The sequence below is a fragment of the Nicotiana tabacum genome, chromosome 16 (assembly GCF_000715075.1).
Source record: "Nicotiana tabacum cultivar K326 chromosome 16, ASM71507v2, whole genome shotgun sequence".
In the NCBI taxonomy this organism is placed as follows: domain Eukaryota; kingdom Viridiplantae; phylum Streptophyta; class Magnoliopsida; order Solanales; family Solanaceae; genus Nicotiana; species Nicotiana tabacum.
The window spans coordinates 14,934,331-14,959,759 of NC_134095.1; the positions used below are offsets into that span (position 1 = coordinate 14,934,331).

The window sequence follows — 25,429 nt, forward strand, 5'->3', positions numbered from 1 at the left end:
TTAACCACTTCACATTCGAAAAAGATATAACAATTTAATAGATCTTAACTTATAATATGAATATAGAAGAACAAAGAGATAGATGCATTTCAGTAACACTTGATAAGAAAGCGATCATACAACCCATTATTTAAGGTTAATTAATATGGAGCACTTCATAGTCTATTAAAATTTATATCCTTCAAGAAAAACCCAAATATTTCTAGATATTTTTTAAAGAAAATTCTATTTAAAATCTTAAAAGTATGTATAAAAATTATATATTTATATGTCGGGTTGGTTCGATTTTTTTACTCAATATCAAACCAAATCAAATCAAACCAAATTGAATTTTTTAATCGATTTGATTTGACTTTTCGGTTTGGTACGATTTTTCGGTTGAGTTTGTACACCCCTGGTTGGGAGCATGGTTGGGAGAGGACGGAATGGAAATCTCAAAATTGCTTTATTGTAATTAAACTTGTAATTCTCATCACAGTTCAAATTTATTTTTCTTCATATATTTAAATTGAATAAAAAGTAAGAATATAATCAGAGTGATTGTGAGACTACTTAAATCTGAATTTTTGATACATCTGTTTGAACTTAGTCCTTTTGGCCATTAAACAATCCTAATGGGGAAAATTCAAGTGCTCACCAAACAAGATAAATATTATTTTCATCCTAATCTTTTGTACCAATAGAAGTAATTAAGTATCTAAGCATTACAGTTTTATATAGTGTTTCATTTTAAACCGTACTTGGACAGGATATAAAATACTTTATGTTTTCATATCTCGAGATTCAAAAAAAGATTCAATACTTCTTTTAACCCAATCAATATTAGGAATCCAACTGCAAACTGTTGATAGCTTTTTTTAGCAATATCTTACTTAGCGAATCTGCTGGGAGTAGCAGAATGAATACAACCAGATTCTCCGTTTCCAATAAAGATTCTTCATAAAGTAGATACCTTTTTAGGTCATGGCATTTCTATAATGAGGTAAAAATAGAGAATTTCTTAAGTAGAAAATCTTTAATCAATTTCCAGAAAAGCTGTAAAATAGTAAGAACCATTTCTTGATATTCGCTTAGTCCTAGTCACTGAATACAATGTACGCAGAACTCTAACAATAAGAAACACATTTTATAGAAGTATTGAATCTTTTAAAGAAAATTGCAATTGTTCTTGGGTCACACACAACTCCTACCCCCCCCCCCCCACCACTTCACAAAAAAAATCGCATGGAGAGAAAAAATCTAGGTTCCAATTTCCCAGTTCAGAATATTTATCCATTTTATTAAACGTAAAGCTTAATGTTACTTCTGTTGTATTTAAATGAAAGTTGAATTAATTCGTAAATAAGATAAACTTTTTCAAAATTTTGAACCTTTCATTTTTGTAGAATAGGCGAATTCCACAACACTTATGTTCACAATAAATTATTAATTTTTTTAAATTTAGAGTGAGTAATCCTATTTGGTAAAAGTTGGAATGATTATAATTGCATGAGTAATTAATTATAATATGATATTCAACGTAATTGTACTTGTTGATACATAAAACAAGTACTCCCCCGTTTCATATTAAATGATATAGTTTGACTCGGCACGAAATTTAAGAAAAAAGAAGAAGACTTTTGAAACTTGTGGTCTTAAAAGCGTAAGGGGTAAAAAGTTTGTGGGACCATAACATTTGTGTGTTTATAAAAGCTTCTCATTAAGGGTAAATGGGTAAAATAAAAGAGCTTAAAGTTGAATTATTTTCAAATTTAGAAATGTATCATTTATTTTGGAACAGACTAAAAAGAAAAGTACCTCATTTAATATGAAACGGAGGGAGTATATGTCTACTTTCGTTACATAGAGTTCCTAACTCCTAGTTTTTCAACTGTGCAAGAAACATTCTGGCAAAGACATTCAGGTAATTTACGATTAAAATTGGAACAAAATGAGTCGTAGTCAAAATACCTACACTAGTTTTCCCGGTTTACTTTGAAAAAAAAATATAAAACCCTGCATGTTTTCTCAAGATTTTGTATGTCACGTGAGGTAACGCCCTGGTAATAGGAAATGCACGTGAGGAAAGAAAAAGTAAAAATCGGAATTTGTTGAAACACGCCTTAAGAATCTCGTGACAAAATACACGTGCGTGACAGCGAGACAAGTGGGGAGCTGTCGGAACCCAAGATAAATTCAACAAAATATGGTTCATTGTAGCATTTCAATTCCGCAAAGGTTAAAAAAAAAAAAAAAAAAAACACAAGAAGAGCCCAACTAGGATTTAGGTGTTATATATAGAAGCGAAGGGAAAGCACCATTTCATAATCACAAAAGCAAAGAGAGAGAGAGATTTTAAGAAAGAAGAGAGGAGTGAAAAAATGGGTGGTTGGGCTATAGCGGTGCACGGCGGCGCTGGTGTGGACCCAAATCTCCCAGCGGAGCGTCAAGAAAAAGCCAAACAACTCCTTACTCGTTGCCTTAACATTGGCATCTCTGCTCTTCGCTCTTCTCTTCCTGCTATTGATGTCGTTGAACTCGTCGTACGTTTCTCTCATTTCTTTTTAAACTTTTCCTAGGGTGAAAAATTGATTTACATTATTACCAGAACAAAAACAATTGATTTACATTTGATTTGATGGCTTCCTTGATTATCGGAGATGAAAATGAAAGAAGATGGGGGGATTGATTTCATGCTTTTCCCCAGAAACAAAGTTTATTAAAGTTGTTACATTTAAGAAAATGGATCTTAGAAAAAGCCCAAAAGCCTTTTTTTTTTTGCATGGCATCTTCAGGTTTCTGTGCTGTCTTCTTCTCTTATTGCATGCACCTGATTTATAACTTTGAGGCAGTTATGAATATTAAATTCTCCTTTTGTCTTTTCTCTTTTTCTCTGTTTTTTTTTTCTTTTTGCCTTTTGTTTGTTTAAATAAATTGGCATTTCTGATTCCGGTTATTTCACAGGTGAGGGAACTGGAAACCGATCCGATATTCAACTCAGGCCGTGGATCTGCATTAACCGCGAATGGAACAGTGGAAATGGAGGCGAGCATCATGGACGGCGATGGGAGACGATGCGGCGCCGTCTCGGGTATCACCACCGTGAAAAACCCAATCTCTCTTGCTCGCCTCGTCATGGAAAAGTCACCTCATTCCTACCTGGCTTTCTCCGGCGCTGAAGAATTCGCCAAACAACAGGTAAACTGAAAATAAAACACATTGGCCTAAAAACATTAATCAATCCCAAACCCAATATATGTTTTATCCACGAAACTTTAATATTTAATCTAATTATGAAGTTATAAAAACTCTTTTATAGGGTGTGGAGATGGCGGACAATGATTATTTCATCACCGAAGACAACGTCGGAATGCTGAAACTAGCGAAAGAGGCCAACACCATTCTGGTACGTCACACATTTATACGTTGTTACCTAAAAAATTGTAACGTAAAATGAAAGTTTAACAACCATTTTGATGTTCTATTTATTTTTGTGAAACAGTACGATTACAGAATTCCAGCAGTGGGATTGGAATCCTGCGCGGCGGCTGTGGAGAGCCCAATTCACATGAATGGGCTACCAATAAGCGTATACGCGCCGGAGACAGTTGGATGTGTGGTGGTGGACAGCCAAGGTAGGTGCGCCGCCGCCACATCAACCGGTGGTCTGATGAACAAAATGACCGGTCGTATCGGTGACTCGCCGCTGATTGGTGCTGGGACCTACGCTGGTGAGCGTTGTGGGGTCTCTTGTACTGGTGAAGGAGAGGCCATCATACGTGGAACCCTAGCACGTGACGTGGCAGCTGTTATGGAATACAAGGAATTGGGCCTACAAGATGCAGTGGACTATGTGATTAAGAAAAGACTGGACAAAGGTTTTGCTGGGCTTATTGCTGTGTCAAATAAAGGAGAAGTGGCCTATGGGTTTAATTGTAATGGAATGTTTAGAGGTTGTGCTACTGAAGATGGATTTATGGAAGTTGGTATTTGGGAATAGAGAGATCTTTAATTTAGGGTGGTATTACTTTTATCAAGTAATGAATGAATGAACTTCGATTTGGTTGTTTATGTAGTGATGCTTAATACATCATTTTGCTAATTAGACTAATAATTTTATTTAATTGTATCGGGCATCTTGATTATGGAGTGCTTATGTTTTTTTCTCAAAATGTTGTACTTCAGCTTTGAAATGATGGATGCACTGGAGTTATTATGTTATATATGTAAATGGAGCTTTTGTCTAAGGAACTTCATAGTGCTGAAATATTGTTACTCCCTTCTGTCCATAATAAGTGACCAATTTACCTTGAGCACATCCATTAAGGAAATACTAAATTCTAGACAAAAATAATTAGTGTGAAAACTACCTTTAATTAAATGTTGTAGCATAATTTAATGTGAGGAAAAAGACTTTTTAGGGATACGTACATAAGAGTAATTTTAGAAAAACAAATTTAATTTTTTCTTGACTATATAAGCGGCCACTTATTTTGGACCAAAATAAAAAGGCAAATTAATCACTTATTATGTACCGGAGGATGCATTGTATGGTAGTATAATTTTAGATTAACGGAAAATTAGAAAATAGTTCAACCAACTTAAAGATTTTTATAGTTGAATTTCTTTTTTTTTTCAAGAATTTTATCAAACAGGTGGCTGATGTGAAGACTGCCTCATAACCATTTTAATTAGTCCTTTTCTCTAAACTTAAAATTCAATAATGATCTGCGATCTTTCTTTAAAGTACACATTAATTAGGCTTCTTTCGCCCCCCCCCCCGGGCCCCGGCCCCCCAACTCAATAGCATTTCTGAATTTCCCACCTTGGTCGTAGTACAACGCAAAGTTAATATAATTCACTTCATGTCAAAATTGAATCTCGGTCCCACATCACCATAACATCACAAAATGAAAAATCCTCTCCTTGTTTATTGGTTAGCTAAAGGTCTCTACTGATCGACAGAAAAAAAATGAAACTCATTGTACAAACAGTTATCATGATAAGTTAATGCGTTTATGGTTTTGATGATTTGTCAAACTTTAGGGACGAATCAAATAGGAACTTGACACAATCAGTTTTTTTTGCGCTTATTGTGACATGCCTAGTTTTGGTCTAACTCTCAAGGAAACCAGTTAAGAGAATTGCAACGGGAATAGATAGGATCAGTTCCTCAGGTCGTCGTACAAGTCAACTCTACAATTGTAAAATCTATTGCACTGTATCAACTGGCAGCAATATAACAACACAGTTGCAACCAAAAATGGCCTTGAATTTTCTCTCATGCTCTCACATATATAAACAATATGATACAAGATTTTGACCTAATACTATTATGATCCGGATTTCCACTCTCGGGAGTCGTGATGGCGCCTACTCGTGAAAGCTTGGCAAGCCGCGCATTATAGATTCACTAACTCTTTCATTTAACCCTTTTTAACAATTTAATCAACATGCGTTCAACAATGAAATACTAACAATAATTAGAGACACACAGAAGACATAATTGTGATAACTTAGCCAAAAACCAGTACGACAATACCAACATACATCACAACCCGGAATTCGGTGTCATAATATCACGAACCATCTACGAATACTACATACAAATATATGGAAAGAAAGGTACAATCTGTCTCTGAAGTAAATGGAAATAGAATACATATAAAGATAGAAGAGAACGTCGGGCCTGCGGACGCTTGCAGGACTATCTCGGGATCTCTGACTGGACTGAAGGCAGCCACCCAAAGCTACGGTCCAAAAGCTGTCGCTCCGTGATCTGCACATAGTGCAGAGTGTAGTATCAGCACAACGATCCCATGTGCTGGTAGTGTCTGGCCTAACCCCGGCGAAGTAGTGACGAGGCTAAGACCAGACTACCAAATAAACATGTGCAGTTATATAATATACATCGGGAAAATAAAACAGAAATAAACAAGTAAAGATGGGATGAGGAACATGTTGCGGGGGAATATCATTACCAGCAGTAATTTATGAGAAAGGCATAAGGGCAATCTAGAATTTACAGCGAAACAATAAGGAACTCGTAACCAATCCATAAACACTTTGTATTCTCAATTATTGCGGCACGCAACCCGATCCCAAAACATAATAACACTGTTGCGGCATGTAACCCGATCCATATTGTTTATTACTGTTGCGGCGTGCAACCCGATCCAATTATATTATTGTTGCGGAACCCGATCCAATTATATCATTATTATGGCGTGCAACCCGATCTAAGCATAATATTATTGCGGTGTGCAACCTGATCCCAAAATACAATATTGTTGCGGCGTGCAACCCGATTCCAAAACATAATATTGTTGCAGCGTGCAACCCGATCCAAATATAATATTGTTGCAGCGTGCAACCCGATCCAAAAATATAATACTGTTGCGGCGTGCAGCCCAATCCAAATATAATATTGTTGCGGCGTACAACCCGATCCAAATATAATATTGTTGCGGCGCGCAACCTGATCCACATATACAGTTCAACACCAATCATAACAAGAGTCCCGACAAGGGATCAATAAAGAAACAACACTATCCCGACAATAGAATCGATAGTATAAGTAAATATGTCCCGACAAGGGAAAATCAGCTATAACCAAACTTGTTCCAACATCTAACTACCTCATCTAGCACCAATACTCAATCATAAGAAATTTCCACGAGAATAATCATAATCCTTGCTCAACACAGAGAATTAACAACTTAGGTATTTGTAGTATTTATTAAGAACAAAACAATTTCACTTTAAGACTCACGGTCATGCTTAACACCAACATATAGATACTCGTCACCATGCCTATACGTCGTACTCAACAAGTGATATGTAGCAAATAGGACACAACTCCTAATCCATCAAGCTAAGGTTAGACCAAAAACTTACCTCGATGCCACGTACATAATTCAAGTCTCAACTATCGCTTTACCTCTTGATTCCACCACCAATTCGCTCGTATCTAGCCATAAGTTGCTTAATTACATCAGTAAATGCTCATTGAATCAATTCTAATGTATGAAAATAAGTTTTCTAAAGTTTTGCCCAAAATGTCAAAAATCGCCCTCGGGCCCACATGGTCAAAACCCGATTACCCATTCCCCCACGAACCCAAATATATAATTTATTTTGAAATCGGACCTCAAATTGAGGTTCAAATCCCCAAAATTTGAAAAACATAGGTTTTACCCAAAACACCCAATTTTCCCCATGAAAATCATTGATTTTGAGTTGAAATTATGTGAAAAGATGTTAAAGATTGAAGAAACTAGTTAGAAATCACTTACAATCGATTTGGAGAAGAAGTTGTCTTTGAAAATTCACCCTAGAGTGTTTTGGTTTTGAAAGAGTGTGAAAAATGGTTGAAATGCGTCTAAGTTATGAATTTACAGGTTACAGGTGTCGCAATTGCGACCAACTGCGAACCCAAACTTCTGCTAAGCTCGCATTTGCAAGCCATGCTTCGCAAATGCGAGGCCTGCAGGCCTGCAATATAGCAGCTGGAGCCTGCAATCTCTCAAGTCCAAAATCCACTACGTGGCCTATCCAAAACTCACTCGAGTCGTCGGGGCTCCAAACCAAACGTGCATACCAACCTAGAAATATCATACGGACTCGCTCGTGTATTCAAATCACTAAAATAACATCAACAACTATGAATTTAGCATCAAAATCATGAAATCACTTAAGAACTTTAAATTTTTTTTCAATTTTCTCAAATATGGTCCGATTCATGTCATTTTAAGTCCGCTTCTTACCAAATTTCACAGGTTCGACTCAAATCATATATAAGAACTGTACCAGGCTTCAAAACCAAAATACGGTCCAGATACCATCAAACTTTAAGTACATTTCACTTTCAAAAACTCATAAATATTCCAGACAACAATTTTCTTTAAAAATTCATTTCTCGGGCTTGGGACTTCGGAATTCGATTCCGGGCATACGCCCAAGTCCCATATTTTCCTACGGACCCTCTGGGACTGTCAATTCATAGGTCCGGGTCCGAGTTCGTGTCTGTTTATCCAAAATATTGAATGAAGTCAATTTAAATTCATTTTAAAGTCAAAATTCATCAATTTTCACACAATAGCTTTCTGGCTACGCGCCCGGACTACGCACGTAAATTGAGGTGATGTTGAAAGAGGTTTTTAAGGCCTCGGAATTCAGAATTTATTTCTAAAACAAGTGATGACACATTCTCCACCTATAAAACAACCGTTCATCTTCGAACGGACATAAGAAGGAAGTACCTGAGTCGGAAAAAAGATGGGGATAACGGCTCCACATAGCAGACTCGGACTCCCAGGTCGATGCCTCAATAGGCTGACCTCTCCACTGAAGACGAGCAGAAGGAAAGCTCTTCGATCTCAACTGCCAAACCTGCCGGTCTAGAATAACTACCAGCTCCTCCTCATAAGATAAGTCCTTGTCCAAGTGGACAGTGCTGAAATCTAAGATGTAGGATGGATCGCCGTGATATTTCCGAAGCATGGACACATGAAACACTGGATGCACGGCTGATAAGCTCGGCGGCAACGCAAGTCTGTAAGCCTCCTCTCCTACTCGATCAAGAATCTAAAATGGGCCAATGAACCTAGGGCTACACTTGCCCTTCTTTCCAAATCTCATCACGCCCTTCATAGGCGACACTCGAAGCAATACCCGTTCACCGACCATGAATGCCAAATCACGAACCTTGCAGTCGGCATAACTCTTTTGCCTAGACTGAGCTATACGAAGCCTATCCTGAATGATCCTGACCTTGTCCAAGGCATCCTGTACTAGATCCGTACCCAACAACTGAGCCTCTCCCGGCTTAAAGCATCTAACCGGCGACCGACACCGCCTACCATACAAAGACTTATAAGGAGCCATCTGGATAATCGACTGGTAATTGTTGCTGTAGGCAAACTATGTTAAAGGCAAAAACTGATCCCACGAGCCTCTAAAGTCAATGACACAAACTCAGAGCATATCCTCCAAAATCTGAATAGTCCGCTCGGACTACCCTTCCGTCTGAGGATGAAACGCTGTGCTCAACTCAACCTATGTGCCCAACTCTCGCTGAACAGTCCTCCAAAAACGTAAGGTAAACTGCGTACCTCGGTCCGAAATGATAGACACAGGCACACCGTGAAGACGAACAATCTCCCGGATATAGATCTCAGCTAACCTCTCGGATGAATAGGAGACTGCCACAGGAATGAAATGCGCTGACTTGGTCAGCCTATCAACAATGACCCACACTGCATCGAACTTCCTCCAAGTCTGTGGGAGTCCAACAACGAAATCCATAGTGATCCGCTCCCACTTCCACTCGGGTAAACAAACCACCAGGGGATGCTCGTACTTAACCTGCTGACAATTCAAATATCGAGCCACATATGCAACGATATCCTTCTTTATCCTCCTCCACCAATAATGCTGCTGCAAATCTTGGTACATCTTCGTGGCGCCCGGATGAATAGAGTACCGGGAACTAAGGGCCTCCTCTAAAATCAACTCTCAGAGTCCATCCACATTAGGCACACCAACTCGACCCTGCAATCTCAAAACTCCATCATCTCCTAAGGTAACCTACTTGGCATCCGTGTTGCACGATCTCTCTAAGGACACCCAAATGAGGATCATCATACTGCTGACCTCGAATACACTCCAGTAAAGAAGAACGAGCGACTGTGCAAGCTAACACACGTCTGGGCTCAGAAACATCTAATCTCACGAACTGATTGGCCAAAGCCTGAACATCCAAAACAAGCGGTCTCTCACCGACCGGAATATAAGCAAGATTGCCCATACTGGCTGACTTCCTACTCAAAGCATCAGCCACCACACTGGCCTTTCTGGATGATATAAGATGGAGATAACATAGTCTTTTTAATAGCTCCAACCACCTTCTATGCCTCAAATTTAGCTCCTTCTGCTTGAACAAATACTGCAGACTCTTGTGATCCGTGAACACCTCACATGCCACGCCATATAGATAATGCCTCCAAATCTTCAATGCGTGAACAATGGCTGCTAACTCCAAATCATGAACCGGATAGTTCTTCTCATGAATCTTCAACTACTACGAAGCATAGTCAATGACCTTGCCATCCTGCATCAACATCGCACCAAGCCCAATACGAGATGCATCACAAAAAATTGTATAAGGCCCTGAACCTGTGGGCAAAACTAACACCGGTGCCGTAGTCAAAGCTATCTTGAGCTTCTGAAAGCTCGTCTCACACTCGTCTGACCATCTGAACTCGGCACCCTTCTAGGTCAACCTGGTCATCGGGGCTGCAATATATGAAAACCCCTCCATAAACCAACGATAATTGCCTGCCAACCCCAAGAAACTCTAGATCTCTGTAGCTAATGCTGGTCTAGGCTAGTTCTTGACTACCTCAATCTTCTTCAGATCAACTCGAATACCCTCTGCGGATACAACATGACTTAGGAATGCAACCGAACTCAACCAAAACTCACACTTCGAAAACTTAGCATACAACTGAATATCCCTCAAAGTCTGAAGGACCACTCTAAGATGCGGCTCATGCTCCTCCCAGCTATGGGAATAGATCAAAATATCATCAATGAAGACTATCACGAACGAATCCAAGTAAGGCCTGAACACTCGGTTCATCAAATCCATAAAAGTTGCTAGGGCATTTGTCAACCCGAATGACATCACCAAGAACTCATAATGCCCGTACTGAGTGCGGAAAGCTGTCTTAGGGACATCGGATGCCCTAATCCTCAACTAATGGTAGCCAAATCTCAAGTCAATCTTCGAAAACACCTTGGCACCCTGAAGCTGATCAAACAAATCGTCAATCCTTGGCAATGGATACTTATTCTTGATTGTAACCTTGTTCAACTGTCGGTAATCAATACGCATTCTCATCGATCCTTCTTCTTAACAAACAACACCGGCGCACCCCAAGGCGAGACACTAGGTCTAATAAAGCCTTTTCAAACAAGTCTTGCAACTGCTCCTTCAACTCTTTCAACTCAGGCGGGGCCATACAATACGGCAAGATGGAAATGGGATGAGTGCCCGGAGCCAAATCAATGCAAAAGTCAATATCCCTGTCTGGTGGCATACCCGGCAGGTCTGAAGGAAATACCTAAGAAACTCATGAACAGCGACACATAATTAATAGAAGGAACCTCAACACTTGAATCACGAATATAGGCCAAACACCCCTTCTCGACCATACGCCGAGCCTTCATATATGAGATGACACTACGGGTAGAATGACCAGGACTCCCTCTCTACTCTAAACGAGGTAAACCCGACAAGGCTAAGGTCACACTCTTAGCATGACAGTCTAAGATAGCATAGTAAGGTGATAACCAATCCATCCCCAGTATGACCTCAAATCAACCATGTCCAGAAGTAACAAATCTACACGAGTCTTAAGACCCACAATCACAACTATATAAGAACGATGGACTCGATCTACCACAATAGAATCACCCATTGGTGTAGACACATATACAGGGGCACTCAAGGAGTCACTAGGCATGACCAAATACGGTGCAAAATAAGATGACACATAGGAGTATGTAGACCCTGGATCAAATAGGACTGAAGCATCTCTACTACAAACCAGAACAGTACCTGTGATGATTGCATTGGAAGACTCAGCCTCGGGCCTGGCTGGAAGAGCATAACATCAGGGTTGGGCCCCATCACCCTGAACTACATCTCTGGGATGGCCTGCTGCTGGCTGGCATCCACCTCTAGCTTCCTGACCTCCACCTCTAATACCTCTACCTCCACCTCTATCACCTCTACCCCTACCCCTAGCTAGCGGAGCGGGTTGTGGAACACCTGGTGCCTGAACCATATCACGTGAACCCTGCTGCTGTGACTGAGTACCCACCAATCTCGGACAAGCCCTCCGGATATGACCATACTCACCACACTCAAAGCATCCACTTGAGTGTTGCGGCTGAGGAAACTGAGACTGACCCTGGCGACCTAAATGACCAACCCGAAAACTCTAGAGTAGTGGTGCACTGATAGGAGCTAGTGGTGCACTATAGGGCTACTAATCCGAATACTGCATATGAGAAGCACGACCACCTAAAGCGTCGTGAGAAGCAAGGAGTGCTGACTGAAAGGTCCTACGATGATGGCCTCTACCATACAAATCCCTGCCTCCAGACGAGGCACCAATGAATCTTCCCGAATGACAAGGCCTCTTGTCAGACCCCTGACCACCTCCATGTGACAGAACCATCTCCAATCTCCTGGCCATATTGGCCGTCTCCTGGAAAGAAATCTCACTCCCAGACTCCTTAGCCATATGAAGTCGAATCGATTGAATAAGCCCCTCAATAAACCTCCTTACCCTCTCCCTATCTCGGTGGGAAGTATGATAAGAGCATAACGGTCCAAGTCGATGAATCTGGTCTCGTACTGAGTAACAGTCATAGAACCCTGCTGGAGACGCTCAAACTGCCTCCGATAGGCCTCTCTCTGAGTGATGGGGAGAAACTTCTCCAGAAATAGCTGAGTAAACTGCTCCCAAGTCAAAGCTGGCGATCCGGCTGGTCTAGCCAAACAATAGTCTCTCCACCAAGTCTTGGCGGATCCAGATAATTGAAAAGTAGCAAAATCGACCCTATTGGTCTCCACTATCCCCATGTTCCTAAGAACCTCATGACAACTGTCTAGATAATCCTGGGGATCCTCAGAAGATGCACCGCTGAATGTAGTAGTGAAGAGCTTGGTAAAACTTATCCAACCTCCACAAAGCCTCCGAAGACGTAGCTGATCTATCACTGGTCTGTGCTGCTGTTCAGCTGAAGAAGCGGTATGTGAACTCGCCATTCACAAAGGACAAGAGTAGAGGTTTTAATTTAGCATTGAGAGAACAAAATCGCACGACAAAAAAGAATAGATGTGAAGTTTTTCCTAACTCTGTAGTCTCTGGGGGATAAATACAGATGTCTCTGTACCGATCCCTCAGACTCTACTAAGCTTGTCCGTGAATTGTGAGACCTATGTAACCTAGAGCTCTGATACCAACTTGTCACGACCCGGATTTCCCTCCCTCAGGAGTCGTGATGGCGCCTACTCGTGAAAGCTAGGCAAGTCACACAATATAGATTCACTAACTCTTTTATTTAGCCCTTTTTAACAATTTAATCAACATGCGATCAAGACTGAAATATTAACAATAATTAGAGACATGCGTAAGACGTAATTCTGATAACTTAGCAAAAAACCAGTACGACAATACAACATACATAACTACCCATAATCCGGTGTCACAATTTCATAGATCATCTATGAATACTACATACAAATGTCTGGAAAGAAAGGTACAATCTGTCTCTGAAGTAAATAGAAACAAAATACATATAAGGATAGAAGAGAACGCTGGGCCTACGGACGCCTGCAGGACTACCTCGAGATCTCTGATTGGACTAAAGGCAACCACCCAGAGCTACGATCCAAAAGCTGCCACTTCGTGATCTGCACATAGTGCAGAGTGTAGTATCAGCACAACCGACCCCATGTGCTAGTAAGTGCCTGGCCTAACCCCAACGAAGTAGTGATGAGGCTAGGACCAGACTACAAAATAAACTTGTGCAGTTATATAATATACAATGGGAAAATAAAACAGAAATAAACAAGTAAAGATGGGAGGGGGAACATGCTGCGGGGAATATCATTACCAGCAGTAATTTAAGAGAAAGACATAAGGGCAATCTAGAATTTACAGCGAAATAATAAGGAACTCGTAACCAATCCATAAACACTTTGTATTCTTAATTGTTGCGGGGCGCAACCCCATCCCAAAACATAATAACACTATTGCGCATGTGCAACCCGATCCATATTGTTTATCACTGTTGCGGCATACAACCCGATCCAATTATATTATTGTTGCGGTGTGCAACCCGATCCAATTATATCATTGTTGCGGCGTGCAACCCGATTCAAGCATAATATTGTTATGGCGTGCAACCCGATCCAAATATAATATTGTTGCGGTGTGCAATCTGATCCTAAAACATAATATTGTTGCGGCGTGCAACCCGATCCAAATATAATATTATTGCAGCGCGCAACCTGATCCAAATATAATATTGTTGCGGCACGCAACCCGATCCACATATACAGTTCAAAACCAATCACAACAAGAGTCCCGACAAGGGATCAATCAAGAAACAACACTATCCCGGCAAGGGAATCGATAGTATAAGTAAATACGTCTCAGCAAGGGAAAATCAGCTATAACCAAACTTGTTTCAACATCTAACTACCTCATCTAGCACCAATACTCAATCATAAGTAATTTCCACGAGAATAATCATAATCCTTTCTCAACACAAAGAATCAACAACTTAGGTATTTGTAGTATTTATCAAGAACACAACAATTTGACTTTAAGACTTACGGTCATGCTTAACACTAATATATAGATACTCGTCACCATGCCTATACATCGTACTCAACAAGTAACATGTAGTAAATAGGACACAACTCCTAATCCCTCGAGCAAAGGTTAAACCAAACACTTACCTCGATGCCACAAACACAATTCAAGTCTCAACTATCTCTTTACCTCTTGATTCCACCACTAATTAGCTCGTATCTAGCCACAAGTTACTTAATTACAACAATAAATGCTCATTGAATCAATTCTAATGTATGAAAATAGGTTTTTCAAAGTTTTGCCCAAAAAGTCAAAAATCTCCCCCGGGCTCACATGGTCAAAACTTGAGGTTCGAACCAAAACCCGATTACCCATTCCACCACGAACCCAAATATATAATTTATTTTGAAATCGGACCTCAAATCGAGGTCCAAATTCCCAAAATTTGAAAAACCTAGGTTCTACTCAACACACCCAATTTCCCCCATAAAAATCATTGATTTTGAGTTGAAATTATGTAAAAAGATGTTAAAGATTGAAGAAAACTAGTTAGAAATCACTTACAATCGATTTGGAGAAGAAGTTGTTTTTGAAAATTCGCCCTAGAGTGTTTTGGTTTTGAAAGAGTGTGAAAAATGGTTGAAATGCATCTAAGTTATGAATTTACAGGTTGCAGGTGTCGCAATTGCGACCAGGGTTCGCAATTGCAAACCCAGACTTCTGCTAAGCTCGCATTTGCAACGCGACCTTCGCATTTGTGAACAATGTGTCGCATTTGCGACGACTGGCTCAAAAGGGGAAACATCGCATTTGCGATAAATTCCTCGCATTTGCAAGGTAGGCTGGCCTGGGCTATTTTAGTATTTGCGACATAGCCTTCATATTTGCGAACTCGCATTTGCGAACCAGGCTTGCAATAGAGCAGCTGGAACCTGCAATCTCTCAAGTCCAAAATCCACCCCGTGGCCTATCCAAAACTCACCCGAGCCCTCGGGGCTCCAAACCAAATGTGCATACCAACCTAAAAACATTATACAGACTCGCTCGTGCATTCAAATCACTAAAATAACATCAACAACTATGAATTTAGCATCAAAATCATGAAATCACTTAATAACTTTAAATTTTTTCAATTTTCTCAAATACGGTCCGATTCATGTCATTTCAAGTCCGTTTCTTACCAAATTTCACAGGTTTGACTCAAATCATATATAAGATCTATACCAGGCTCCGAAACCAAAATACGGGCCCGATACCATCAAACTTTAAACACATTTCACTTTCAAAAACTCATAAATATTCCAGGCAACAATTTTATTTAAAAATTCATTTCTCGGGCTTTGGACTTCGGAATTCGATTCCGGGCATATGCCCAAGTCCCATATTTTCCTACGGACCCTCCAGGACTGTCAAATCAAGGGTTCGGGTCCGTTTACCTAAAATGTTGACCAAAGTCAACTTAAATTTATTTTAAAGTCAAAATTCATCATTTTTCACGGATTTTCACATAATGACTTTCTAGCTACGCGTCCGAACTGTGCACGCAAATCGAGGTGATGCTGAAAGAGGTTTTTAATACCTCGTAACGCAGAATTTATTTCTAAAATAAGTAATGACCTTTTGGGTCATTACAAATACATGCAAACCTAAACATATATTCTCTCAAGTGTCTCAGTTGCCAGTGTTTCTTCCAGGTGCATTTTGTTGAGATAGGCTGAAATTAGTGTGGCCCAGGCCTAATTATTATTTATTTATGTACATCAAATTAGGCCCATTTAGTTAGTCTCTAGTTAGCCTTTTATTTCTCTACATATATTGGGCCATGTATATATACAGAAGGACCCGATTTTGTAATAGTCTGAGTCAATAAGAAATATCTCGAACTTTCTCTATCTCTTTCTTTAACCCTAAGTTCTTCTTCATTGAATCTATGAGAATGATGAACATTAACATGGTATCAGAGCACAGATCCGTGCTCATCTAGTGTTACGCTTCCGGCCGATTCTACCCTCGCTAGTTTTTGAAGTCCAATAGTGTTCGTCGATTCAATGATATTTTCGATGGTTTTTTTCACGTGATGGAGTTTTTCGGTGTTAAATCTAAAGGTTTGGTTGATATTCTTCAGGATTTGACCGTTTTTCGAGCTTGGGTTTTGAGTTAGGGTTTTCTCCTTCATTTTTCCTTATCTTTGAAGGCCGGTTTCTTTTCGGTTGCAAAAGAGGCTGGTATACCTATTATATTTTTCCCTTATTCTGGTGATATAGTTGTTGGTATTCTCATTACTTTAGCTTATTTTTTTTTTTAATTTGTTGCCATTATGACAAAATGGTAATTCTGATCCCACTCAAACCTGCATCTTCTACTGGTTCGCGTACTGTGTTTCATGAGGACGATTATACCCATCCTTGCCGCCCCTTATACGTTCACCCTTCCGATGTGCTTGGGACTTCTCTGGTCTCCACTCTTTTTGATAGAACATATTATGGTAGCTAGATATGCACTATGTTAGTTGCTTTGTCTATTAGAAATAAAACTGATTTTATAACTGGTGCTACTCGAAGACCTCCTGATGGGTCACACTTAGCTAGAAAATGGCAAAGATGCAATGATCTTGTAATATCTTGGCTAGTAAACTCTTTGTCTAAAGATATTGCTCGAAGTGTAGAGTATTCCGAATTTGCTAAGGATTTATGGAATGAATTAGAAGAGAGATATGGTAAAGCTGATAGTGCTAGGGTCTTTGAGTTAAAAAGGATCTGGCCCATATCTCTCAAGGGCCACCTGATATAGCATCCTATTTCAACAAGATAAAATAGGCGTGGGATGAAATTTCTTCCATCTCAGCTGGTAGGGCGAGAGTTTGTACTTGTAGGGCCAAATTAGCTGAGGATGAAGAGCAAATAGCTTATCAATTCCTTATGGGTCTAAATGAAACTTATGTTCAAATCAGGAGTAACATCTTATGATGAAGCTTCTTCCTTCTGTCGGTACAATCTACAGTATTCTTTTGCCTAATGAGAAGCAGAGGAAGGTATCTGCTGGGACTTGGTTTTGCTCTAATTCTGCTTCCTTCACTGCTGGTGTATTGAACCTTACACCAAATCACAATGTTGTTGTGTCAAATCCTAATTTTCCTTCCAAGGTCTCTTTTGAGTTTACTAGGTCTTCTGGGGTATGCAAATATTGCAAAACAATTGGTCACAACATTGATAGGTGCTATAAGCTGCATGGTTTTCCTCCTAATTTCAGACCTACAAAGAATTTTGGCCCCAAAAGATTAGCTGCTCATGTTGATCTTGAATCCAATACAATGCCTGGTATTCCTACTACGGAGTGTGGTGCTGATGTGTCTCAGTCTCAGTGTCAGAGTGCCTCTGCAGTGCCTAGCCTTACCAAGGACCAATATTCCCAACTGATGATATTACTTTAGCATTAAGCTCAAATCACTGCTTCCCCTCCTGGTTCCAACCTCATAGGGTTTGCCAATTTTGCTAGTATGTTGCCCACCCAGAAGGGAGTGTCTTATGGAGCTTGTATGATGAGTATAGTAGATGGAATAGTTTGGATAATAGATTCAGGAGCATCTGATCATATGACCTCCATTAAAAGTTTGCTTTTCAACATACAAACCTTACCTGTCCCTTACTTAGTCTCTCTTCCCAATGGCTATAAAGTCAAAGTTACTAATATTAGCTTTATAGTCTTATTTCCTGATCTTATTCTTCACAATGTACTTTACATTCCTAGTTTCCAATATAATCTCATTAGTGTTCATAAGCTGTTATGTCATGATGCTGATATTGTACAGTTTACCAAGGCTGCTTGCACTCTACATGGCCCTTCACTAAAGAAGCCAGTGGTGTTTGGTAGGCTGGACAATGGTCTTTACAAACTCTTTCAACAAGCTACTTCTGCCGGACAATAGTGTTCTGTTCCAATTTCTCCTACTATTAATTCTTCTAGTTCTATTTCTTATTCTTTTCGGGCAACTAGTGGTACATCCTCTGTAAATACCATTGATGTACCTAATAAAGTTAACAATTCTGATATTTCTTCGCACTATAGACTTGGACATGTTCCTTTCTCTAAAATGAAACATATGAATAATATTGGCTGTATCTTTTCTTCTAAACAGTCTTTTACTTGTCCTATATGTCCTTTAGCAAGAAAAACAAGATTGCCTTTCCATGACAGTTCTATACAAACTACTAAAGAATTTTAATTGATTCACATGGATACCTGGGGTCCATATTATACACCTACCTATACTAGCTGTAGGTACTTTCTAACCATTGTTGATGACTATACTAAAGCCACTTGGACTCATCTGATAGGTGCCAAGAGCAATGTTTTTGACCTTCCCAAAGCTTTTATTGCCATGGTTGAGACTCAGTTTCAGTCTGTAGTCCAAACAGTTAGAAGTGATAATGCCCTTGAATTGGACTCCAGTATTGCAGGTTCTGCCTATTTCTCCAGTAAAAAAATTATTTATCAAACTTCATGTCCACACACTCCACAATAAAATGGGGTGGTGGAGAGAAAGCATAGACATTTACTTGAGACAGCTAAAGGTCTTCTCTTTCAATCTCATCTCCCTATTCAATTCTGGGGAGATTGTATTCTTACTTCCACATACTTAGGCAATTGGTTTCCTTATACTTTACTTCTTGGGAAAACTCTTTATGAAATGTTGTTTGGGTCTGTACCTGCATATTCTCATCTTAGAGCTTTTGGTTGTCTTTGTTACTCTGCTGATACCAAACCCCATAAAAATAAATTTCACCCTAGGTCTATTCCATATATCTTTATAGGATATCCTTTTGCTAAGAAGGGATACAAAATATATAATCTCTCTAACAAAGCAGTATTCATCTCAAGGGATGTTATCTTTAGAGAACACATTTCCCTTTCCTTAGTTCATCTGTTAGCTTACCTAATTTCACTTCTCATTTATTTTCAGACACTTTTAATCCTTATCCTTGCCCCTCTCCTTGTCCTGCTTCATCTTCCTCCTCCTTTTCTTTTCCTTCCCTTGATCCTTCCTCCCCTGTTCTTCTTTCTCCTTCTTATTCTAGTTCCCCTTCGCCTTTCTCCAATCCTCCTATTTCTTCCTCTCCTACTTCTGATCTTCCTTTGAGAAGATATTCTAGACCTCATATTCCTCCTACTTATCTTAAAGATTTTGTCTTTCATTCCTCTTCTCTAATTCTTCCATGCAGTCATGACGCTCCATCTATTACTCAACTTCATATTCCTGAGCCTCACTCCTACTCTCAGGCAGCAACTGTTCTTGAGTGACAAGATGCTATGAGGAAGGAATTTGAGGCCTTGGAGGCTAACAAAACTTGAGAAATTGTTCAGCTGCCCATGGTAAAAAACCTATTGGCTGCAAATGGGTTTACAAGGTAAAGTATAAAGCTGATGGGAATAGGGAGAGGTATAAGGCTAGATTAGTTGTAAGGGGTGACACTCAGGCTAGATTAGTTGTAAGACCCTAATTACTGTGGTTGCCAAACAAGGTTGGCCTATGTTCCAACTTGATGTCAACAATGCATTCTTACATGATGATTTTGATGAGGAAGTTTTTATGAAACTCCCTCCTGGTCTTTCTATTAGGTCTTCTTCTTATTCTGCTCCTTTAGTTTGCAAGCTTCTAAAATCTTTATATGGGCTGAGGCAGACTTTCAGGAAGTGGTATTCCAAATTATCTCAACACTTACATTCTAGGGGCTATGCACATTCACTCAATGATTACTCTTTGTTTACTAGGGGTTCTAGGAACTCTATGGTTATTCTGGTTGTCTAAGTGGATGATATTATCTTAACTAGCACTGATGAGTCTGAAATTTCTTCTCTTAAGGCTTTTTTGGATCTTCAATTTAAAATTAAAGATCTTGGCTCTCTTAATTAATTTCTTGGGATTGAAGTTCTTCATACACCTTCTGGGGTTCTTCTGCATCAGAAAAAGTTTATACATGATCTTTTAGCTGCTTTTAACTTTTCTGATTGCTCTCCTGTAACTTGCCCCCTTGAGTTAAATATGAAGTTAATGGCTAAAGAAGGGATCCTCTCCCTAATCTTGAAAATTATAGAAGCCTCATTGGTAAGCTCAATTTCCTCACCCATACCAGACCTGACCTAAGTTTTGCTGTGCAACATCTCAGTTAGTTCATGCAACAACCCTGCTTTCCTCACATGAAGGCAACTTTGCACCTGTTGAGCTTAGAGGCACTTCTGATTTTGGCCTCTTCTTCTCCAATTCTTCTGATCTCCCTTTGTAGGCTTATTGTAATAGTGATTGGGGATCCTACCCTGATAGAAAGAGATTTGTTTCTGGTTTCTGTATATTTCTTGGTGGCAGTCTCATTGGGTAGAAGTCCATGAAACAAGCAGTGATCTCTTTATCATCAGCTGAATCTGAGTATAGATCTATAAGCAAGGCTGTGGCAGCAATTACTTGGGTATCTAGGCTCCTATCTGAACTTGGTGTATCTTCTGATTCTCCTATTCCTCTCTATTGTGACAACATCTCCGCCATTCACATTGCTAGCAATCCTGTCTTCCATGAGCGGACCAAACACATTGATTTGGATTGTCATTTTGTTCATTCCAAGCTTGCTGAAGGTCTCATCAGTTTGTCTCACACTTCTAGTGCTTCTCAACTCGCGGATGTCTTCAACAAACCCCTGTGTAGGCCTTCTCATCATCTTCATATTCGCAAGTTGGGGGGTCCTCTCACCCTCCAACTTGAAGAGGGCTGTTAAGATAGGCTGAAATGAATGGGCCCAGGCCCAATTATTATTTATTTATGCACATCAAATTAGGCCCATTTAGTTAGTCTCTAGTTAGCATTTTATATATATATATATATATATATATATATATATATATATATATATATATATATATATATATATATATGGGATATGTGTATAGAGGGATCCGATTTTGTAACAGTTAGATGATTCATTTTTGTTTTGCGTCAATAAGAAATATCTTGAACTTTCTCTCTATAACCCTAAGTTCTTCATTGAATCGATGAGAATGATGAACATTAACACATTTAAGAACAAAGCTACTACAAATCAAGGACTCTTGAATCCTTAAGTTTGTTGTATCTTAATATTTTGTTCTTTGTTTCCCTTGAATCCTTAAGTTTGTTGTGTCTTAATCTTTTGTTCTTTGTTTGTATTCTTACACGTTTTTTTAAAAGTATTTGGTGGGATATTATTTAACCATTAATATTTTGGTTTGTTTGACAAAAGTTAGTCAAGAATGTTGCTTTGCAATAAGGATGAGAGATTAAGAGTTTAATGCCTAAATTAAAAAAAAGTTATAATCTGAAATTTGCTCAATTTAGTGAAGATAATAATTTTTAATCCCGTGAGTAAAAATTTTCTTTGTAAATATTGTTAGTTGTTTACTTTCTAAATATTTATTGTGAGAACTAGAGAGGTTCTCTATCATGTTCATGAGCCTTGGGTTTCTATCACAAATTAAGTTGAAACACAATCAGAGGCGTCTAACTTTTTTCCCCTCCAAATGTTCAGAGTTGTTTTACAAACAGTAGTCAAATTAAGAACTCGGGCCGATGTCACAACCAGAATTTCCCACCTTCAGGAGTCGTGATGGCGCCTACTAATGTGAGCTAGGCAAGACAAACCTTTGATCCTATTACTTCCTTAACCGATTGTTTCTTTACAACAAATATAAGGCGATAGCATGAAAACAACGGAACTTTAAATAATTAAGCGGAAGATAATAATTTAAATATCTGAAATCTGTATCTATTACAACTCTTAAAACCTACAGCACCCCAAAACCTGATGTCACAGTATCACAGACTGTCTAAGATTGCTACATAAAAGGTCTGAAGAAATAACAGTATAATGTTTCTGAATAAAAGGAAAATGAAACAGGGAAATAGGGATAGATGGAGACGCCAGGTCCTGCGGATGCCTACAGGTCTACCTTGGATCTCCGCGTGGACTGAAGGTAGCCTCCACACTACGGTCCAAAAGCTGCTCCGGGATCTACACATAGTGGAAAGTGCAGTATCAGCACAACCGACCCCATATGCTGGTAAGTATCTAGCCTAACCTCGGCAAAGTAATGACGAGGCTAGGACCAGACTACCAAATAAACCTGTGTAGTTATATAATATATATCGGAAAGTAAAGTAGAATAAACAGATAAAGATGGGAAGGGGAAACATTCTTCAGGGAAAAGAGGTAAAACAGAATATCAAGAGAACTATAAAGGAATCAAAATCCAACCACTAACAAGAATAAGGAAAACAAATGCAAATTTCACTTTCTTTCCACATCTTGTTGCAGGCGTGCAACCCGATCCCATTTAATTTCTCTCATGGTAGGCGTACCACCCGCTCCCATTTCATTTATCTTGTGGTAGGCGTACCACCCGCTCCCATTTCATTATATCTTGTGGTAGGCGTACCACCCTCTCCCATTTCATTATATCTTGTGGTAGGCGTACCACCCGCTCTCATTTCATTATATCTTATGGTAGGCGTACCACCCGCTCCCATTTCATCATATCTTGTGGTAGGCGTACCACCCGCTCCTATTTTATTATATATTGTGGTAGGCGTACCTCCCGCTCCTAGTTACAAGCCAACAATAATCACAAGAAATCCCGGCAAGGGAACAAGAGTAATATAATAACTTTCCGCAAGGGAACAATGATATTTCAACAACATCCCAGCAAGGGAACAATACTATCAAAACAAACATCCCGGCAAGGGGACAATGGTGATAATAACATATGAAGCGCAATAAACCACAACGGAGTCATAACAATTATAACATAAGACTCACGAGCATGTTTGATACCAACTTATAGATACTCGTCACCATGCCTATACGTCGTACTCCACATTTAGCATGTAGAAAATAAGACACAACTCCTAATCCATCAAGCTAAGGTTAGACCAAACACTTACCTTGATGCCACGAACACAAATCACGATTTAACTATAGCTTTACCCCTTGATTCCACCACCAATTCACTCGTATCTAGTCACAAGTTACTTAATTACGTAAATAAACGCTAAATGAATCAACCCTAATGCATGAAATGAATTTTCTGAAGTTTTACCTAAAAAAGTCAACAATCACCCCCGGGCCCACATGGTCAAAACCCGAGGTTCGAACCAAAACCCGATTACCCATTCCCCCACGAACACAAATATATAATTTGTTTGAAATCGGGCCTCAAATCGAGGTCCAAATCTTCAATTTTTGAAAAACCTAGGTTCTACCTAAAACACCCAATTCCCCCATGAAAATCATTGATTTTGAGTTGAAATCATGTTAAAAGATGTTAATGATTGAAGAAAACGAGTTAAAAATCACTTACCAATGCTTTGGAGAAGAAGGGTTATTTGAAAAATCGCCTTTTATGTTTTTGGGGTTTTGAAAAATTACCAAAAATCCCATCTTAATATACCCCTCTCAGACCCCCTGTGCAGACCGCATAACTCCCCTGAACTTGTGCGGACCGCACAAAGTCAACCGCGGTCGCATAGTCTCCAGTGCGGACCGCATAAAAACTAGTGCGGTCGCAAAGCCCCCACCGCGGCCCGCACGAAATCCAGTGCGGCCGCACAGGCCCCTCCGCGGTAGCACTCTATTTTGTGTGGACCGCGCTGGTTTGCTCATAGGCCTCCCACTTCCTGAACCTGCATTAGCTATGATTTTAAGCCTAAGACATCCCGAAACCTACCTGAAACTCACCCGAGCCCTCGGGGCTCCAAACCAAATATACACACAACCTCAAAAACATCATATGGATCTACTTGTGCGATCACATCATTAACATAACATGAAAAATAATGAATTAAACCTCAAAACTGAACATTTTCATCATGAACTCTCAAAGTTCATAACTCTTCAACCGGAAGTCCAACTCACGTCAAATAAACTCCGTTTTTCATCGAATTTCACAATTATCTTTCAAATACTATAACAAGTTTGTACCGGGCTCCGGAACCAAAATACGGGCCCGATAACAATGGTTTCAAACATTAAATCTTTTCTTTATTTCAAAGATAATTCAATAAAACAATTTCTTTCTAAAATTGGTTTCTAAGGCTTGGGACCTTGGAATTCATTTCCGGGCATACGCCCAAGTCTCATATTTTACTACGAACCTCCCGGGATCGTTGGGATAAGGATCCGGGTCCGTTTGCTCAAATTGTTGACCAAAGTCAACCATAATCAAATTTTAACTCTAGAATTTCTATTTCTCTTTTCATGTAAAAAGCTTTCTGAGTATAGGTGCGGACTATGCACGCAAATCAAGGTGGGGTAAATGGAAGGTTTCTAGGGCTCGGAACGCTGAATTCACTTGCAACACAAGTGATGACCTATTGGGTCATCACATTCTCCGCCTCTAAAACAATCGTTCGTCCTCGAACGGACATAAGAAGGACGTACCTGAGTCGGGAAAAAGATGGGGATAACAGCTCCGCATATCGGACTCGGACTCCCAGGTCGATGCCTTAGGAGGCTGACCTTGCCACTGAACATGAACAGAAGGAAAACCCTTCGATCACAATTACGAACCTGCCGGTCTAGAATAGCTACCGGCTCCTCCTCATAAGACAAGTCCTTGTCCAAAAAACAATGCTGAAATCTAACACGTGGGAGGGATCGCCGTGATACTTCCGAAGCATGGACACATGAAACACTGGATGCACGATTGATAAGCTTGGCGGCAACGTAAGTCTATAAGCCACCTCTCCCACTCGATCAAGGATTTCAAACGGGCCAATAAACCTAGGGCTAAGTTTGCCTTTCTTCCCAAATCTCATCACGCCCTTCATAGGCGACACTTGAAGCAATACCCGCTCACCGACCATGAATGAAAAATCTCGAACCTTGCGGTCGGCATAACTCTTTTGCCTAGACTAGGCTGCACGAAGCCTATCCTGAATAATCCTGACCTTGTCCACGGCATCCTGAACCACATCCGTACCCAACAACCGAGCATGTCCCGGCTCAAACCATCCAACCGAAGACCGACACCTCCTA

At 39.8% G+C, this 25,429-nt stretch overlaps 1 protein-coding gene across 1 annotated transcript; it reads left to right on the forward strand.

The window, feature by feature from the left end:
* Positions 1 to 2,286: 2,286 nt before the first annotated feature.
* LOC107780184 (putative isoaspartyl peptidase/L-asparaginase 2) lies at positions 2,287 to 4,224 on the forward strand. Its single transcript, XM_016600714.2, has 4 exons — positions 2,287 to 2,522; positions 2,944 to 3,177; positions 3,299 to 3,385; positions 3,482 to 4,224. The coding sequence occupies exons 1-4, from the start codon at positions 2,361 to 2,363 to the stop codon at positions 3,977 to 3,979; spliced, it is 981 nt and encodes a 326-aa protein (XP_016456200.1). The 5' UTR covers positions 2,287 to 2,360; the 3' UTR covers positions 3,980 to 4,224.
* The last annotated feature ends 21,205 nt before the right edge of the window (positions 4,225 to 25,429 follow it).

Coding starts and splice junctions, on each gene's coding strand:
- LOC107780184 (XM_016600714.2), top strand. CDS start 2,361: ATGGGTGGTTGGGCTATAGCGGTGCACGGCGGCGCTGGTGTGGACCCA. Junction 2,523..2,943: donor TTGATGTCGTTGAACTCGTC/GTACGTTTCTCT, acceptor GTTATTTCACAG/GTGAGGGAACTGGAAACCGA. Junction 3,178..3,298: donor AAGAATTCGCCAAACAACAG/GTAAACTGAAAA, acceptor ACTCTTTTATAG/GGTGTGGAGATGGCGGACAA.